A 20,919-nucleotide genomic window follows, 5' to 3' on the forward strand; every position below is an offset into this window, starting at 1 on the left:
CACCTCGGAGTTCCTTGACTGACAGAGTGCAAGTTAGCAAAATTTCCCCTGAGTCATCTGCATTATTCAAGAACCTCTTGAGTGTTGTCATTGTGGGAGGATATGAAAAGAAAAGAAAGATGACTGGTGCCTCTTTACGTGTGCATGGATGGGTGTGATCTCCGAGAAGGTAGGAGGGCTATGCTAGGCTGAGCCAGCACTGTTTGTGCCCTGCTCTGGCGAGTACCAGTGCAAGCATGTCCCCGGAACCCATCTTTTCAGTGTTCTTCCATTAGTCTCTGTCAGTATTACCTCATCATTGTCAGGCAGGCCTGATTAAACTGTACTGTAGAAGACAGATGGTTTTTATTTTCCTTGTGAGCTATTATGCAAGTTAAATCTGTGCTAGCATTATTTACTCAAATTTTGCCTGTTACCATAAAATTTAGCCCATCTCCATTTTGTCCTTACTCTCCTTTCTAATCAGGAGTTCCTTTGGATTGTCATTAATCTTTGATGTGTGTTTACATTTTAACATGATCTATTTTAAGCCTCTTTATCTTTTCTTCCTGTCCTACAGCGGGTTTTTTTGTTTTTTGGGGTTTTTTTTGGCTTTAGTCACAGTACCTCAGATCCTAAATCCTTGCTTTCCCTTCTCCTACCTGTTCCTACAGCAGTGTTTCCTTTGCTTAGTAATTCACGGATCTCTCTTCTCTTAGTCTCTGACTCCTACCCATCTCAACTGTGCTTAGTGGCTTCAGGAAAAATCCCGAGGTATGCCTGTAAAGTTTGCCTTTGCCACCTCTCATCCCAGTTCTCCCATCTCTTTTCCTTATCTTGTCCTACCTCTGCCTTAAATAAAACCAGCATAAATGTGGTGCTTACCAAACATGAGCCAGCAACTTGGCCAAAATTAGAGAGGATTCCAGGATGGCTTTAAGGAGTATATGGTATGGTGTGGGAGGTAGATAGATCCGTAAATAACTAAGATAAGGTCTGAAGTATCATAAGTGAGATTTTTGAGGGACTCACAAGATAATGAGGGATAAAATTAGAAAAGCATGAGTAGGAAAAGGGAATGAGGAGCATGGCAGGAAAGCCTCACCCTCTACTAGCTAATTATGACAGAGCAGAGTTGCATGACATTGGACACTCCCTTGTCTTGCTGGGAGCTGTGTCCAGTCTGATTCACTTTGGCTAGGGTTATCTTTTGCTAACTGCCTCTGTTTCACCAAGAAATCCTGAGCAGACTTACTAGGTATGTGTGTCCCCCCCTATATGTGATTCCTGCCCGGCTCTTGCTGTGTTTCACTTCCAGGTTTCTCGTATGGATTCGGGGCCTTATCTTCCCACTGCAGTTTTCCTGCAGTCTTCCCACTGGATGTGGCTGGACAAGTTTTGTCCAGTTTCTCAGGGTTGCCCTGTGTACTCTCCTTGGGGGCCTAAGGCAAAAATAGAAAATAGGGTTGGAGGTGACACAGGCAATAGGAAGGGGCATTGTCAGGTTGGAATTTCTCTCGGTTTCAGCAGCTAAGGTATATATATACCTCCCAGACTGACCCAGTTCTGGTATAGTTGTTTTTGCAGAGTCACCAATCTCCTCGGTTAAGACTGAAAAGAACCATAAGAAGACAATGGTAATAACAGACTGAGTTCTGACCTATTTCTCCTTGGTTACTTTACCAAGAGATAGAGATAGGATAATGGGGAATTTGGTTATCAGGGTGTTGTTTGTTATTTAAATATCTCACCTATGGTGAGTGTAAGGGCCTTAGCCTCCCTCACCTATCTGCAAGTGTTGTTAACACCTAGCTCTTGGAAATCTAGCCTTTGGCAAAGCATGCACCCAGTGTTTCCAAAACAGTTGTGGAAATCTGAGCTGGAACTTGGTATTGACAAATAATAGGAAGGTGCTTCTTTCTAGATTTAGTTGAAAATCTCATGTTTGGAGTAGGTTGGTCAAACTTCTGCAAACTCACTTGGACCCATTTTGCTTTTTTCTGCTTTCATTAGTCAGGATAGTACGTCATTTCATGACTCTGAATCTCCTATATGTCATATCTCTTCTGGAACCAGTAAATCCCTCCAGAGAAAGTTATAGAAATACTGGCTTTCTAAAGTGAGTTTCAGAGTCGGAGTAGTTGGTACACAGAAATGTTTATTGAATGAGTAAAATTTTAGTAAATTGGACAGCTGTTACTCAGTTTATGGACTGTATAACTGGGAAGAAAGCCATAAAACAACTTTCAGTAACATATTTGACATAGAACATTAACAATCATTTCTTATAGAATACACACTTGGTAACAATCTCAACCTGTACTTATATATTGGCTTATGCTTTTCACAAGGTTTCTATGTATGAAAGCCCTTGAGATGATCTAAATGAGTACTGCTGTCATCCCCATTTTACAAATGCCTGAAATAAAGGCTAAGATGCCAGTATGGTAGTCCTGGGATTAGAACTCATAACCTAGTTCAATACTCTTTCCTTTGCAAACTGTTCAGACAAAAAGTTTGCATGAGTCTGTGATAATAAGAAAAAAGTAAAGCAATGGGTAAGTTTTTTACCATATTGCTTTTATTCACTTTAAGAAGATGCCCTTTATTCTGAGATTCTCTCATTAAATACTATGTACCCAGCTATGAACCCAGCTATATACACAGGCAGTGGTTATAGTGTTGAACAAGGCAGACATAGAGCTTATGTTCTAATGAAGGAGAAATAATAAATAAGTAAACAATAATATAACAATAAGTAAGTTCAGGTAGTTTTGGAACTCTGAAGAAAATAGAGAAAGGCTGCTGGTGGTGGTATTTTTTATATGTGATATATTCCTGAAAATGTCCATCAATGTTTAATGTACATACTGTTTTTAAGGAAGATTCCTCCCTGAGGAATCCAAGCGGTCATAAAACATTTCTTCAGTGTGGTGTCTGGAGGATTCATTCATTTTAATATATTTTTTTTTCTTTTTCTTCAAAATGGATGTCAAGTCCAAAATAGGCTTAAGTCCAGAGAGTAACTAGTGGAAGCTAAAGATTTGCTGCTCCAGGGACCCCTGATGATTGATTACCATATCTTTTTCATGCTATTGAGGCTATGAGAGCCAAACTTAGTGCTAGCCAAATCTACCATTTCACTCATCTTTATAAAATAATAAAGGCAAAATACTAGACGACAACGCTTTCTTATTTTTTTTTTTTTTAGATTAGCAACAGAACTTTCTTCCAAGAAAATTCTAGATGCCCAGTCTATAAAACAGCTGTGACTCCAGGCCACAAGCTTACTCTCCTCTTTGCCACACCTTACTGGCCCCTGAGGAATACTTGAGAAGTCACCAAGTCTTTGCAGAACACAGGATGAAAACCGTAATCAAAAATTCAAATTGTAAATCCACTGGCAGAGCCACCGTAGTCTATGAGCTTCATAGTCATGTTCTGGGATTTTTAAAAGTCCACATTCAATGGAAAAATGGATTTATATGTACATTTTTACCTAAAATTTTATTTTCAGGTAGCATTTCCTATGTAAAGAGAGTTCAAACTTTAATTGTAGCTCTTTATTCAGAGCATACTTTTTCCTCCAATTTTACTGATATAATTACATACACACTATATTATTTAAGTTGTACAACATAGTGAATTGACTTAGATGTATTGTGAAATTATTAGCACAATATAGAGCATACCTTTTATATAATGTGGGCAGGATGGTACGAAAATGGGGCTAAAATACTTTTTTTGCTAGTTTAATTTTTTTTTCTTGCCTTCTAGTTTGCTAGAGTTTGGATACCTGATCCTGAGGAAGTTTGGAAGTCAGCAGAGCTGCTGAAAGATTATAAACCAGGAGATAAAGTCCTCCTGCTTCACCTTGAAGAAGGAAAGGTAAGAATTTTGCTTTTATCTGTTGTCATTGGCATAAAGTGAAGGGAATTCAAAAGTGGGAGTTTGCTGTGACATACCTGACTTCAGATGGAAGTTAAATTTTGAATTAATCTAATATTTTTTACTTATTAAATTGAAGAAAAAAGCAAAATAGCAAACTCAATTTTCTATCACTATTGGTTAGTCAAAATGGCAGAACTGTAAAAATCTGTTATTTGGTCTATAAATTTATTATGATTAGGTTTAAATTCACGTCTAATCCTCCCAAAGATATGCCTGTTTATTTTGTTTAGGCTAGCATCAATTATTTCATAGTAACTAAGAAAACATTGCTTAAGGAGCCAGTCTGATATTTGATATTTGTTGCACCTAATCATTTGAAAAATATTTATTGAGAAGCTATTATGTACAAAGCTGTTCACCAGCAACCAAAAAAACTTAAAACCAATTGTATCTCTATGCTTTCCTGTCTGCATTCACTGCATGGGTAGACTCATCTGAGTTGCACCTTTTTATTTATTTTTTATTTTTTAATTATTTTTTTAAGTTTATTTGGAAGAGAGGGTGTGTGTGAGCATGAGTGGGGGAGGGGCAGAGAGAGAATCCCAAGGAGGCTCTTGCACTACCATTGTGAAGCCCACATGGGGCTTGAACTCAAGAATCATGAAATCATGACTGGAGCCAAAACCAAGTGTCCAGTGCTTAACCGACTGAGCCAGCCACGTGCCCCAGTTGTACCTTTTTAATCTCTCCACTGCATTCGACAAGGCATGTCCCACTTTTTTCTTAAAAACCCTTATGACATTAATTTTCTTTAAACAACGTATAGTCTAGCCAAGGAAACTGGATACAAATACATGAAAAGTTACGTAAAATGTAGGATCTAAAGAGTAGTTCAACACCACAATACCAAAGATATCGAAAGATTATGATGAGGTATTGCCACGAGTATTACTATCCCAACAGTTAGCTGTACTGAACACTTACTGTCACACATAGTTGTAAGTGTGTAGAGCTTTATTTGCTCTAACTCATATAATCCTCACAACGATCCTATGAAGTGGGGCGGTTGTTATTACACTTTATGGATGAAGAAACCAGTACTCAGAGAGATGCTCAAGATCCTATGGCTATTAAGGAATGAAGCTGGGATTTTAAGCCAGAAAATTTGTCTTCATGATTTGTGCTCACAGCCACTCTGCTATGTTGTAAAGAAAGACAGTAATGACTTTAGGATCTTTAAGAGGAAAATTTCATTACAGGCTACTTTGTCAGGGAAGGCTTCAAGGAGGAAGAATGATTTTGACTGGATCTTAAAAGGCAGATAGAATGTGGACTTACAAGGAGAAGGGGATAGACCTTATGAGGATTGGAATGTATTTTGGAGATAGTGAATATAGCAAGTTGCCTGGAGCAGACATTTAGGTTTGTGTTCAAGTTCTGGGCTTGCATATTAAAGTATCTGCTAGATATCATGTTGGCAAAAGGTGCTCTCTGACATCAATGTCAGGTAAGAGAAATAGATATATTTATGAATAGTATGGCATGTGATATAATGAAAATAAGGAACAAAAGTAGAACAGAGTAGGGAGTGATCAGACCGGCTGGTGAAGGTCAGGGTTCAGAGAGGCGTTGTCTGAAGAATGAGTAGACCAGCAGAAGTGCAATTAAGGGATCCAGAAAAGCACGTGCAAAGGCAGGGAAGCATGCATAGTAATGTGCATTTGGGGAGGTACATAAATTCCATGTTGGTAGAATGTGAAGTAAGAGTACAGAACTGGCAAGAGAATGGGGGGGTGGTTGGGGTGGGAACCAGATCACAGAGGGCCTGGTGATCATGTTAAAACTCTTGGACTTCAAGAGATATACGATGCGGAATGATTGTAGTATTTTTAAACAGAGGAAGGATGTCTGATTTGTGTTTTAGAAAGGACTCATTGGTGGAAGCACAGAGGATGAATTTCAGGAGAGCAAAATAGAGGCAAGGTTAGTTGGGAAAAAGGCAGGGAAGAATTAGGCCCGATTAGGAGGACCTGGAATGTCAAATTAAGAAAATAATTTATTCAACTGCTCTGTGTTAGGCACAATATTAGGCACTGTGAGATATATTTTCTTATGTTAATTCTCACAACAACCCTGTAGGTTGGCAGGTAGTATTATAACTATTTTGCAAATAAGGGAAGCCATGGCTCAGAGATATTAAGTAGTTCTGCCTGAGATTACATAGCCAGAGTGGCTTTTGTGTATTGCAGAGACCAGTGCAAGGACCGTTCAATTTGGGGAAGGACATTATATCCTAATAAACAGGCAGGGAGAGATTGAGGAGCAGATGATAAATTCCTTTCCATTTAGCATGATTCATTCCAACCTATTTTGAATATTTGACCTCTATATCTCTGCAATGTTAAGAAAAGTGGCTTTTTACAAAACCAGCTAGTCCTTCTCTATAATTAAATTACATACTTTTCCTTTTTTATTTGTCATATGTTATTTGCCCTTAATACATAGTTGAGTGATAATTTCCATGCTTGGCTTTGTCATAAAGCCATATTTTCCTTGGCTTTAAAGTGAGTAGTTCTTCTGAACTTTTGGAGCCAATCACCTCATTAAAAATCAAATGAAAACTATGAACTGTAATTCCAAAAGCAATACACATATGTATATATATTTACACATGTGCACGTATGCACAGTTACAGTTAATTTCAGGAGATTCTTGGACCTCTCAGGGTTCAGGGGTTCCCAGGTACTTACAACATGCCATGCATTGCCTCATTTAATTTTTATCACACCCCTGTGAGCTATTTCTCTTATGCCCTTTCTACAATGAAGGATTAAGATTAAATAACATACCCAAGGCCACAAAAGAAGTAAGTACCAGTTTCAGGATTTGAACCTGGGTTGATCTAACTCTAAAGATAAGCTCTTGACCACTCTTTATTGTCTATTCACTTATCACAGGTGAAGAGAAAGAGAGAAAAAGAAAGGTTATTTAAAGATTAAAGACTTCTGGTTCCATAACGGGTAAAAAAACGTCTAGGTTTCTCAAACTATATTAGCAAAAATTATTAATACAAGTTAATACATCTAGTGAAAAAGAAGACTCTTCATTTCCACCATTTTCTGTGGCTTTGGGAAATGTGCCAGCAAAAGAATGCATTTAATAGTTGAGAAGCAAATGAAGAATAGGAAATAAGCAAAATGCATGGACTTGTTTCACTTTTATTGCCATGATTTATCCAGATGCTGTACCTTATGCATTTTCAGGATTTGGAATATCGTCTAGATCCAAAGACTAAGGAACTGCCTCACTTAAGAAACCCTGACATACTTGTGGGTGAAAATGACCTCACAGCCCTCAGCTATCTTCATGAGCCTGCTGTGCTCCACAATCTCAGAGTCCGCTTTATTGACTCCAAACTTATCTATACATATTGTGGTAAGTGTGCCTTGCTGTCTGAGTGGACCATGAACTCTTCCCTCTAATGGACGTACCATGGAAATAATTGTGCATGGGGAAAGAAGGCTGTCGTTGGATTTCCTCCTAGAGAGAGGATCACTTGAGTTATCAAAAAAGATTTACCAGTGTTCATTAGCTCATTGCATTTTGTGCTGAATAAGCTCTTTTGTAAATTACATAATTTTGCTCAAAACAAAACAAAACAAACAAACAAAAAGCCCTGAGCTGGGCTAGGCCCATCTTCCAGATTTTCTTCCTTCCAAAGAAATTATTTGCCAAATTCAGTGACAGTTTGCTAGTTATTTTCATCTCTTACAAGAACTGCATATGAAGAGTAGATGTCCAGACTTACCTTTGGAGCAAGTTCAAGTTTAGTGTTCTCTTGTTCTCAGTGCAGAACTGACAACTCATAGTAACTATTCTTGCTTGATGTGTTTGTCTGGGCCCATACTCGCTGCATTGTTAGCTGCCAGTGACCCAGCTCAGTAGTCTTTTTCTTTCTCTTGGAAACTAAGCACATGTACATTTGGGTTCTTCCCCCCTTTCCTTCTTTTGTGTCTCTATTTTTTTCTTAACTTTTATTTTCTCCCTTGTCCCTGGCTCTTTTCTCTACTGACTTCTTATCTTTCTTTCACTAATTATTCTCCCCCAGCCTCCGGTCTGGGATTTCATTCATTTTCTTTTAAGTCTATTTGCTTGGTGTAACGAACTCAGCACCTATCATTTCTTCCTTACTCTCCTGCTTTGGACAGGGACAACTTTCTTTTCTTCTTAAAGGAATTTATACCTCTTGTATCCTTGATGATAACTCTTTTTCTTCTCTATTAACTATTTCTGATTATCAATTTTCATTTCTCCACTTTTTTCTTGCATATATGTTACCTTCTCAATAAAGCCTTCGCAGCCCACCTTATCTAAATCATAAACCCTTTTCCCCTTCTAAGTTTCCGTGTTCTTTCTGTTTAATTTTTCTCTTTTTTCCTTTTTACTATCTAACCTGTGATATTTATTTTTTCTTAACTTGTTAATTGTTTGAGTTTCCTACTAGAATATAAGGTCTGTGAGGATAAAGATTTGTCTTTTTTTGTTTACTGTTATAAACCTAGCACTCAGAAAAGACTTGAGACATACTTGGAACTGAATAAATATTTGTAGAATGAAGGGCTTCATTAATTTAAAATATACTTACTATAAAATTTAAGGAAACATAAAAAAAAGGTGTTTAAAAACAAAAAATATATACATGTAATTCACTACTGAAAAAAACCAGTATTACATTTACATATCCTATATGTGTGTATATGTGAGAAAGTATAAATATGAAATTAGAATTAGTCTGTTGATAGTTTTGTGTCATGTTTTCCTATTACTTTTAATATTCTTTATAAACATGATTTGTAGTGATAGCACAAATGTCTACCATGTCTGTTATAGGGATATAAGAAAATATTTAGCTACTCTTCCTTTATTATATAGTTTGTTTCTGCTTTTCACTACTGTGAATAATATGATAAACATCTTTATGAAAAAAACCCTCTTTGCTTAAACCTCTGGTTATTTCATTTGGATAAATTTCTAAAAGTGTAATTTTCAATTTAAATACTATGAAAATATTTAAGTTTCTTTTAACATTGCCATGGTTTTTATCTTTAATAACCTAGGCCAGTTTTTAAATGGTGTTTTAGTTAGGTCTGGGTATATTGTGTTCAGAGGCAAAGGCTGTGATATATTTCGATCTTTAACAATTTGTTAGTTCAAGATAAACTCAAGTTGAAATTTGTGTTAACTGTGATTCTCGCTTTACCAAGTTTGATATGTCCGTTAGTGTATCACTGACTTCTTCTTTTGCTTTTTTTACCCTTCCCCTAGGTATAGTCCTTGTAGCTATAAATCCTTATGAACAGCTGCCTATTTATGGAGAAGATATTATTAATGCATATAGTGGTCAGAATATGGGTGATATGGATCCACATATCTTTGCAGTAGCCGAAGAAGCTTACAAGCAAATGGCCAGGTTGGTGGGAGCTCTATTTATTTTTTCATGACTCTTACTAGATGTGATAATTTCTTCTTTGATGAGTCACAGATATTTTAAAACACAGTTAAGAGCAACTGGTAAATTATTAAATAAACAGACTTGACTGTTTCAGATGGCCTGCATTATTATTAAAATAACTTCTTATTTATAAAAGAACATTCAATTTTTAAAAACTGACTTTGGGGAGTGCCTGGGTGGCTCAGTCGGTGAAGGGTCCAACTCTTGGTTTTGACTCAGGTCATGTTCTCATGGTTCGTGAATTCGAGCCCTGCATCAGGCTCCACACTGACAGTGCAGAGTCTGCTTGGGATTCTTTCTCTCCCTCTCTCTCTCTCTGCCCTTCCCCTGTTCCTGTGCATGTGCTCTCTCTTTCTCTCTCTCTCAAAATAAATAAATAAACTTAAAAAAAAAACTGCCTTTGGAATTTCCTCATGATCCTGTGACTATGTGCAAAGACAGATAGTATATTTACAGAAGAGCGGATCAAGGGTTGGTGGTAATAAGTGATGGGTTCACTGTCATTCAGCTAATGAGTGGCAGAACAGAAATAAAAGGGCTGGGGCGCCTGGGTGGCTCAGTCGGTTGAGCGTCCGACTTCAGCCCAGGTCATGATCTCGCGGTCCGTGGGTTCGAGCCCCGACTCGGGCTCTGTGCTGACAGCTCGGAGCCCGGAGCCTGTTTCAGATTCGGTGTCTCCCTCTCTCTCTGACTCTCCACTGTTCATGCTCTGTCTCTCTCTGTCTCAAAAATAAACATTAAAAAAAAAAAAAAAAGAAATAAAAGGGCAAAGGACAAGAAGAAATCTGTCTGTATCTTAGAGAATTAAATCTCAAGGAAACTGAATTTAACGTTAGTATTATGTTCTAGTGTCCAGTGATCCTGAACAGCATCAGTAAAATGTCTTTGATGTTAATCATGGAACCCTAACACTATGACAGGAGAAAACCAGAGGAAAAAGCTACTTTCAGGACTAGATTAGACTCTTAATAATGTGATGTAATACAAAACTATGGAGGTATAGAAGAGTATATATTCAATTCATATCTCCTGTCTTCAGGTAAGAACCAGCATATATCCTCAAGCAATTTTATGAAGTGGAGAAAAAACTAATACTGCAGAGGTTTTATTTTCTCCTTTCCAAACGGGGAGAGTGTTTGTACATAATTGGACTGGCATGTGACAGAATTTTAGAATTATTTCATTGACAGAGTCCATAGAAGTCATTATGCCCTTTTATTAATAAATTATTATTATTTCTAATAATAGCTATTAAGTACTCTGTCTTTGCAACATACTGTTTAATTGCCTTCAATTTTTTCAGTAATTTTATCCTCACAGCAACCTTCTGAAGTTAGTATTATTACTAATCTTCATTTTACAAATGAGAAAATATAAGCAATAAGAAGTTACTTAACTTTCCTAAGGCCACATAACTAGGAAGACTAGCTTTCAAGTTCCATTAGTCTAACACTGTGAAATATTATCATATTAAATACAAAATGACTAAATATAGTTTTGTATTATATAACATGGTGTATCATACCAGATTCTGTTATAAAATAGGAACTAGTTGGGGCGCCTGGGTGGCGCAGTCGGTTAAGCGTTCGACTTCAGCCAGGTCACGATCTCGCGGTCCGTGAGTTCGAGCCCCGCGTCAGGCTATGGGCTGATGGCTCAGAGCCTGGAGCCTGTTTCCGATTCTGTGTCTCCGTCTCTCTCTGCCCCTCCCCCGTTCATGCTTTGTCTCTCTCTGTCCCAAAAATAAATAAACGTTGAAAAAAAAAATAAAAAATAAAAAAATAAAAAAAAAATAAAATAGGAACTAGTATCAAAAGTGTAAGAAATGTTACTTTTTGAGGCTTTTAAATTCCGTCTATCAGCATAATTTCCCCCTAAAATTAGAAAAACCCACCAATATTCGATGTGTATAATCCTGGAGCATTGTAATACAAGTGAGCACGGCACAAGTACAGCCAGAGAACTATCAGGCAGAGAGGGAATTGCATGGAGTGCTAGGCCCTAAAAATTATCTCTGAAAAATGATATGCTGCTCATAGAGAATTATATGACTTCTTTGAAAATACTAATCTGAAAAATACTGATATGAAAGTCTGGTTCTCCGCATCTTTGTCACAGGAAATTCAGAAATAGTGTTAGATTTGTCTGAATATTTCTGGCTTTTCAACCCTAGATTTACTTTGGTTTCCTAACATTTCTTCCCTCATGATTCCCCTGTGACTCAGTCAATGTGATTTCTTTACTATAGGTTTGCTGGTTTCTTTTCCTTTTGCTTAGTTTTGTTTTTTAGACAGTTTTAAAATACGCTTCAGTTATGATTTTATGTTCACCATTTATAAATATATTTATAAGTCTGTACACAGAAAATGTGCTACAGCAGCTAAATAGACCACATCTCTTAGGCATATAGTTGGAGATAGATATTACAGGATCGTTTCTTGGCATTTTTTCCTTACCAAGTGATGAGGTGCCATGTTTACCAGATGTGAATCCTGGAGTTTCACATTTCCAGTACTCTTAGAGGCCCCTTATATCTTCAGGGAAGTTATAGACACTTGTTCAGTAGACCTTTACTGAACACCATCCAGACACTGTCCTGGGCATAGGGGACACAACAGCAAACAAATGAGACAAAATAGACAAAAGTTTTTACCCTCATGAAGTGAGGCAGAAGATACACAGTTTTTCATATATTAATAAGTACTATCCTGGAAAATAAAGTTAGGAAAGTAGGTAAGGAATGCCAGGTAGGCAAGAGGACATATGTAGTAGTTTCAGGGAAAGCCTCATTGTAAAGCTGCCCTCTCCGTTTTTTCGCAAACTTAAAAAAACCTTAAACTTACAAAGAGGTTGGAAAAATAGTACACAGAGGTACTGATTTCCTTACCCTCACATTTCCTCCCATGTTAACATGTTATGTAACCATTGTAAATAATTGAAACCAGGAAATGCACATTGTATAATACTGTTAAGTAATCTAAAAACCTTGTTCACTGTTTATCATTTCCCCTCCAATGCCCTTTTTCTGGTCTAGGATTCAATCTAGAATCATACATAGTACCTTGTGTTTCTCCTTAGGTTCCTCCAATCTAGAACTATCCATTAATCCTCTTTTCTTTCATGATTTTGACACTTTTGAAGAATACATACTGGCCAACTATCTTGTAGGCTCTGAGGACACAGCAGTAGAAAAATTAGGCAAAATAGACTCCAAAAATTCTTACCCTCCTGAAAGTTTGAGTTTTTTTCCTGATTGAGTAATTGAGGCTAGCCACACATTTTGGACAGTCATATCACAGAAGTGATGTGCCCTTCATCATATAGAGGAGATATAAGATACTGATTCCTGGGGATACTAACATTGATCACTTAGTTAAGGCAGTATCTACCAGATTTCTCTATTTTAATTACTATTTTAAACTTTGAAATTAATAAGTGTGTTATGGGAAAATACTTTGAGACCATGTAAATATCCTGTTTTTCATCATACTTTCACTTACTAATTTTAACATCCATTGATGATTCTTGACTGCAACAATTTTTACTGTGGTGTTGGTCAAGTGGTCATTTGCTATTTTCTACTGTAAGGAAGAGCTGTTACTTTCCCCCCATTTATTTAGTATTTATTTTTTATTTCTATCAGTATGGACTCATGGATATTTATTTTAGTCTATGGATTATCACTATTTATTTTGTTCAAACTCTATCAGATTTATTTTGTTGAAACCTTGGAGCTCTTTTCAAGTGTACTTTCAACAGCCCTTTATTATGTTTTGATCATTTTCTTACATTTTAGTAACATGTGGCTCATTTTCTGATTTCCTTACCCCAACCCTAGAATCAGCTATTTAATTTCTTCAGGGAGCCCTGGTTTCTTTTTTGGAGGAATGGTATTTAGAAACAAAGATCTTTCTGCTAGGAATGCTCATTACTATTGGGGCATCATCTTTAAGCCCAGTTCACAGAGCTAGGAAATAAAGGTTTTCCCATAGCCTTACCAACAGGATGTGTTGTCATACTTTTAAAATTTTGCCACACTGACAGGTGATAAATGGTATCCCAGTGTTGTATTAATTTGCCTTTCTCTAAATATAAAAGTTACACATTTTTACACACACACAGACACACACACACACACACCGATACATGTCTGTATATATTATTATGTCTATCTGTATATATATTAAAAAAACTTGAGTTCATATTGATACATCCAATTCCAGTTCAACACCACAGTTTTTATTTTTGCTTTCTCTTTTTCCTTCATTTATCTCCTTTCTTTGGTCTTTAGAAACCTGGTCTCCTTATCCTGTATGTATGTGTATATATACACACACACACACACATACACACACATATACATATATATATGTATATTTCTTTGCTCAATCCTAGAATGTTCATAAAGTAATAAAGTAGTTCTAAAAATATTATCCCATACTCCCATGAGAAGCAAATTTACCATTCAAGTACAATATTTGTGTCCAATTCATTTTGTCTTTAGCCTTATGGTATATAAAGTACTGATTTCCAAAGTTACTTAGGTTAGTTCTTTATCTTACTCACTTTATTAGTTTATTCAACCACTTTCCCATATGTGGTCATTTAGATTGTTTTCAACATTTTAAATTCAACAACATTTAAACAATGCTGTAATAACCTGGTGCATATGTATTTATGTATTTTTGGAAATGTAGCTTAAGGTAGGTTGCTAAAAGTGGCATTGCTAGGTCAAAAGGTAGGTTTAAATGTAGTTTAGTAGGTATTTCCAGATTCCCTCTAGAAGGGTTATACGGGTTTTTATTTCTGCCAAAAATGTTCAAGAATGCCTGCTTCCCCATAGCCTCATCAACAAAAAATATGTAGTTTTTCTTTGCAGTTCTTCACTATCCAATGGTATCTCAAGGTTGTTTATATTTGTATTTCTTTAAATATGAGTGAATTTGAACATCTTTTTGTATGTTTAAAAGCCATTTTATCAATGTGTTTGTGTCTTTGTTTATGCAGTGAACTGTCCATTTATGTCTTTTCAGTTTTTTGGTTGTGCGTTTAGTCCTTTGATCCTCAATTTTAAGAGTTAAAAAATACATTAGGGATATTAGCTCTTTGTGGTATATATTGTAAATATCCCCCCTCCATTTATAAGTTTTCTTTTGATTTTATTTGTGCTGTTTTTTTTCCATGCAAAATTATCAATCTTTTATTTTATTACTAGAGATTTTGAGTCAGTATTAAAAACCTTTCTCTAGGGGTGCCTGGGTGGCTCAATCAGTTAAGTGTCTAACTCTTGATTTCAGCTTAGGTCATGATCTCATGGCTCATGGGTTCGAGCCCTGATCAGGCTCTGTGCTGACATGGAGGAACCTGCTTGGGATTCTCTCTCCTCCTCTCTCTGCTCTCTCTCTCTCAAAATAAATAAATAAACTTAAAAAAAAAAAAAAAAAAAACAACACCCAACGCCTTTTCCTATACCAGGGTAAAAGAGGAATTTATCCATGTTTTCTTCTTTGTATTGTTTTATAATATACCTTTAGGTCCCTGATCCCATTGAAGTTTATTCTTTTGTATTATATGAGATATGGATCTAAATTTATCTTTTTTCCAAATGCTTACCTAGTTACCCCAGAGCACTTATTAAGAAACCTATTTTGCCCCAGTTATTTCAGATGTCACATGTCATATCCTAGGTTTTCTCATGTTTTGGGGTCAATATCTTGGCTCGGTTCTTTTCACCTCCCTTTATGTCTTCATGTCCCAGTACCACACTGTTTGTTTTTTTTTTTTTCAACGTTTATTTATTTTTGAGACAGAGAGAGACAGAGCATGAACGGGGGAGGGGCAGAGAGAGAGGGAGACACAGAATCGGAAACAGGCTCCAGGCTCTGAGCCATCAGCCCAGAGCCCGACGCGGGGCTCGAACTCACGGACCGCGAGATCGTGACCTGGCTGAAGTCGGACGCTTAACCGACTGCGCCACCCAGGCGCCCCATGTTTTTTTATGTTTATTTTTGAGAGAGCAATACAGAGAGAGAAAGAGCAAGCGAGCAAATGGGGGAGGGGCAGAGAGAGAGAGAGACAGAGGATGCGAAGCAGGCTCTGTGCTGACAGCAGAGACCCTGAAGTGGAGCTCAAACTCATGAACCGCAAGATCATGACACTTTAACTGAGTGAGCCGCCCAGGCGCCCCCTCACTCTGTTATTTATTTATTTATTTATTTATTTATTTATTTATTTATTTATTTAAAATATGAAATTTATTGTCAGATTGGTTTCCATACAACACCCAGTGCTCATCCCAACAGGTGCCCTCCTCAGTGCCTATCACCCACTTTCCCCTCACATTGTTTTAATTATAGTGGCTTTGTAGTATTTTTTTTTTTTTTTAACGTTTATTTATTTTTGGGACAGAGAGAGACAGAGCATGAACAGGGGAGGGGCAGAGAGAGAGGGAGACACAGAATGGGAAACAGGCTCCAGGCTCTGAGCCATCAGCCCAGAGCCCGACGCGGGACTCAAACTCACGGACCGCGAGATCGTGACCTGGCTGAAGTCGGACGCTTAACCAACTGCGCCACCCAGGCGCCCCTGTAGTATTTTTTTTTAATGTTTGGTACCATTAAACCCTCTCATAGTTTGTCTTTTTCATTATTTTCCTAGCTATCTTTAGGTGTTTGTTTTTCCATAGAGACTTTGATATCAACTTATCTAACTCCAGAAAAACTTAAGCTGTCTTTTGAGTAATAAAATGAAAGAAAGGGGGCGCCTGGATGGCTCAGGTGGTTAAGCATCTGACTGTTGATTTTGGCTCAGATCATGATCTCATGGTTTGTGAGTTCGAGCCCTGTGTCGGGCTCTCTGCTGACAGCTCAGAGCCTGGAGCCTGCTTGGGTTCTTTCTCGCCTTCTCTCTCTGCCCCTCCCCCATTCATGTTCTCTGTCTCTCTCAAAACAAATAAATAAAACTTAAAAAAAAAATAACATGAAGGAAAGGATAAAGCAAGTCATTCACATATCTGGGGAAGAATATTCCAAGCAGAGAGATCATCAACTGCAAGGATCCTACCAAGAGGTGTGGGCTGTCATAGCAAATTTGACTTATCTGAGTGTGGGTTTTGAACAGAGGAATGGCCTTATCTTGCAGCTATGATAAAAATTGACCATAAATTGCTGCCAAAAATACATATCCTAAATCTAATCAGGAAGAAACACCAGAAAAACTAAAAATGAGGAGCATTGTACAAAATAACTATAGATACCCTTCAAAATTACGAAGGTCAGAGAAGTCCAGGAAAGGCTGAGGAAGCATTTAGATTAAAAGTGATGAACCATACACGCAGTTAAATGCAGTGAATATTCTGAATTGAATCTGTGATGATGGGAGAGGTAAGGTAAACTGTAGAGAACATTGCTGGATGGTTGATAAAATTGGAATATAGATATCTGTGAAATAAATAATATTACTATGTCACTGTTACATTTCCTGATTTTGATTACTATAGATGTATAAAAGCATGTCACTGTTCTTAAGAAATATAGTACTCTAAATTATGTAGGAGCCATCATGTCTGTAACCTACTCTTGAATATTTCAGAAAATATAAGAGAAATAGAGAGGTTAATAAAGCAAACAGGCAAAACCTAAACAATTGGTGAATCTGAGTAAAGCATATATGGGAGTTCATTTTACTAGTTTTGTAACTTTCTGTGAGTTTGAAATCAGTGGGAAAACCAGTTTGTAATCATATCAAGACTAGTTAGAAAACAAAAGCAAAAATTAAAAAAACAGTTGGTAGTAGGACAAGGGTAGAATCCAAGAGACTAGTTAGGAGGTTTTTATATTGATCCAATTAAGAAATAATAATCCAGTTGAAGAGTATATTAATGAAGATGGTAAGAGTGGATGGATGGATTCTGGATATATTTTTAAGATAGAATGGACAAAGGCTTGCTTATGTGAGGGTATGAAAGAAAAAGAGGAGTCAGGGGTGGAGGCAAGGTATTTGGTCTGAGCACCAGAAAGTGGAAGTTGCCATTTACTGAGATGGAAGAGATTGAAGGAAGAGCAGGTTTTGTATGTGGGGTGGAAGGGAGGGAGGAGGAAGGGTTGGAGTTTCATTTTAGGTATCTATTCTCAAAACAAAACTGATACAAATGATTCTTCCCCAGTAGGCATATGTCCAATGACAATAGCAATAACCAGGATCCTTGCCTCAGGACTCCTTTCTTTTTTTTTTTTTTTTTTAATTTTTTTTTTTCAACGTTTATTTATTTTTGGGACAGAGAGAGACAGAGCATGAACGGGGGAGGGGCAGAGAGAGAGGGAGACACAGAATCGGAAACAGGCTCCAGGCTCTGAGCCATCAGCCCAGAGCCCGACGCGGGGCTCGAACTCACGGACCGCGAGATCGTGACCTGGCTGAAGTCGGACGCTTAACCGACTGCGCCACCCAGGCGCCCCTCCCTCAGGACTCCTTTCTAAGCTTTTATAGAGAACAGTGCCCTCATAGAATACCTTCATAGTGTAGCCTCTTACTTTTAATAGTCCCTTTGACTTACAGAGGAGATGTGCAAGTGTCAGTGGGCTGCTGTGTCTGTTTTTCTTCTCATGTTCTTGTTTCCCATTCTTGCCAGTCTTTTCTCATGCTGGCACTGATTGCTCTTTGGTAACTAAATGACAGTAAATTTTCCTTAACACATAATTTTTTTTCTTTTATTTCCTTAAAGCCAGGCAATATTGATCAATTTGGTTTATTTTCTTTCCATTGTAAAAGGTAAATAAACTTTTTTGACTAAGTTTCATTTATAGGTTTTCTTTTTTTAAAAAATATTTTGAGAGAGAAAGAGTGTGCATGCAAGGCAGGGGTGGGGTGGGGGGGGGGTCCTGGTCAGAGGCAGAAAGAGCAAGAAACAGAGGATCCAAAGCAGGTTTTGCAGTTGTGAGCACAAAGCCAAATTCGGGGCTCAGGCTCACAAACCGAGTTCATAAAGTCCTGGACTGAGGTCAGAAATTTAACTGACTGAGCCACCCAGGCAACCCTGGGTTTTCTTGACATAAATTAGTTTATATGCATAACCTTGGTATAATGAAAAAGAGCTCTGTACTAATCACACATGCATCAATAAACAACCATGTAAGGTTCAATCTCCTCATCTGCCTTAGTCTCAGTTTTATTACCTATAAAATGGAGCAATTTCACTGGATGGTTTACCTTGACACTTATATAGTATTCTGTGGTATGCGTTTGTTACCTTTTTGTTTCATGGAGACTAATACATAAGCATTTTGCTCTTCCTAGTAGAGAGCAGACTATGGTAAGGAGTTGTGTAGTAAAGCAGAAGGAGCATGGTATAGACTTTATTCTTGGAAACCAGGAGGTGTGGTATGTGACATTCATAGAGCTCTGTTCTAAACTTGGATAAGCCATCTAACCTCTCTGTGTTATTTTCCCCAATAAGGAAAAAAAAATACCTGTTGTGCTTACTTCAAAGGTAAAAAGTATATTAGATGATAAACATAAAAGCACTTTGAATAGCATAACATAGAGACTTAATGAATCACTGTGTTGTACACCTGAAACTAACGTAACATTCTAGGTCAACTATACTTCAGTTAAAAATTTTAATAAGTATTTAAGTATAGGCTGTTACTATCATCAGTCCTCATCATTATGAAGTCTTAGGTCTATATTCTCTTTTCATTTACTTTAGCCTCTCATCTGGTTATATTCTTTAAAAAAATTTTTTTTTAAATGTATTTTTAGTTTTTGAGAGAGAGAGAGAGAGAGAGAGAGCGAGCATGTGTGTGCATGTGTGTACAAGCAAGGAAGGGGAAAAGAGAGGGGTTGGGGGGAGGGAATCCCAAGCAGGCTCCATGCCCATTGTGGACCCCAACTTGGGGCTTGATCTCATGACCATGAAATGCAACCTGAGCCGAAATCAAGAGTCAGATGCTTAACCAACTGAGCCACCCAGGCACCGCCCCCCTTTTTTTGTTAATTGTTTTTTTTAATTATTTTTTTTATTTTTATTTTTTAGAGAAAGTGTGTGCAAGCAGGGGAGAATGGTAGAGGGAGAAAGAGAAAATCTTAAGCAGGCTTTACGTTCAGCTCATCGCCTGTCATGGGACTGGATCCCATGACCCTGGGATCATGACCTGAACTGAAATCAGGAGTCAGACTCTCAACCAACTGAGCTCAACCAACCCAGGCACCCCTATTACTCTTGATTATTTATTGCTAGGCCTTTTCTTAGGGTGGCTCCTTCTTTCATTTGGCTAGGAACTTTTTCTTTTTAATATTTTTTTTCAACGTTTATTTATTTTTGAGAGATGGAGAGAGACAGAGTAAGATTGGGAAGGGGCAGAGAGAGAGGGAGACACAGAATCTGAAGTAGGCTCCAGACTGTGAGCTGTCAGTACAGAGCCCGACATGGGGCTCAAACCCACGAACTGTGAGATCATGACCTGAGCTGAAGTTGGACACTTAACTGATTGAGCCACCCAGGGGCCCCTAGGCAGTTTTTCTGAAGGCTTCTCTGTCCTGAGTTTCATTGGCCTGCTATTATAGATTATAAAATCTCTCCTGTTACCAACTGTGACTCTGCTGCCCTGTGGTACCAAGTACCCTATTTATGCAAATAGACTTGAAGTAATATATGCTACCTGATAAGGAACTTTAGGTATGATATATAAAGGTAGATTAACTTGTATTAAGAGCTACCAGGTTTAGATGTCTGCTGTGCAAGCATGGGAGCAGACATCATCACCCCTGCCTTACAGGTGAGGAAACTGAGGAAAATAACTTGTTCAGGCTGTCAGCCTAATAAATAGAATCTAGGAGCTGGTATTTGGTTCTAGCTTTGAGACTCCAAAACCTTTCTTCTTTGTCATTTTCTTATTTTCAATTACGCTCCCCTATTCTAATACATTTACTCCCTCAAATTAACATTGCATACATAAATTTTACATGTTTTATTCAGCTTAGAATTTCCTTCTCCATGCTCCTGTTTCTGCCCGATTTTTATGTATTCTTCATGATCCCATTCAAGTTTTACTTTGAGACTACCTCAGCTCCTTGTATATGACTGTTCTTCAGGATTCTTGAAAAATTTGGCACTTAGTGGGTACTAGCTGCCCCGTAAAGTTGTAGAAGCATTAAAATACAGTAAGTATGAGTCTATAAAAGTTATAAATATATGTAACTGGCTATTTCTTTTAAGGCACCTTTATATTAAGGCTCTGTAGTGATGGAACAGAGAATTCAATTTGACATGAGAGGATCTGATAGCAGTGTGACCGGTTTCTCAGGAATTGAATGACCTTAATTGTCTCTCTGACTCTCTAAAGCACAGCTTTCACCAGTGTGCCGGCACATTCTATTGATAGATTGATTGATTGTGCAAGCAGGGGAAGGGCAGAGAGAGAGAGAGAGAGAGAGAGAGAATCCCAAGCAGGCCCCGTGCTACCAGCATGGAGCCTGATTCAGGGCTGAAACTCACAAACCGTGAGATCATGACCTGAGCCAAAACCAAGAGTCAGATG

The 20,919-nt window shown here is 37.7% G+C and overlaps 1 protein-coding gene across 13 annotated transcripts in view; it reads left to right on the forward strand.

The window, feature by feature from the left end:
* MYO5A (myosin VA) overlaps nucleotides 1-20,919 on the forward strand; it is a 196,014-nt gene that overhangs the window by 58,768 nt on the left and 116,327 nt on the right. For all 13 annotated transcript variants that reach the window (XM_045449710.1, XM_045449708.1, XM_045449707.1 and 10 more), the window contains exons 2-4: nucleotides 3,757-3,867; nucleotides 7,134-7,305; nucleotides 9,196-9,340. In XM_045449710.1, the coding sequence (XP_045305666.1) occupies nucleotides 3,757-3,867; nucleotides 7,134-7,305; nucleotides 9,196-9,340 (428 nt within the window). The remainder of the gene's footprint in view (nucleotides 1-3,756; nucleotides 3,868-7,133; nucleotides 7,306-9,195; nucleotides 9,341-20,919) is intronic.

Source organism: Leopardus geoffroyi, chromosome B3, assembly GCF_018350155.1.
Source record: "Leopardus geoffroyi isolate Oge1 chromosome B3, O.geoffroyi_Oge1_pat1.0, whole genome shotgun sequence".
Lineage (NCBI taxonomy): Eukaryota > Metazoa > Chordata > Mammalia > Carnivora > Felidae > Leopardus > Leopardus geoffroyi.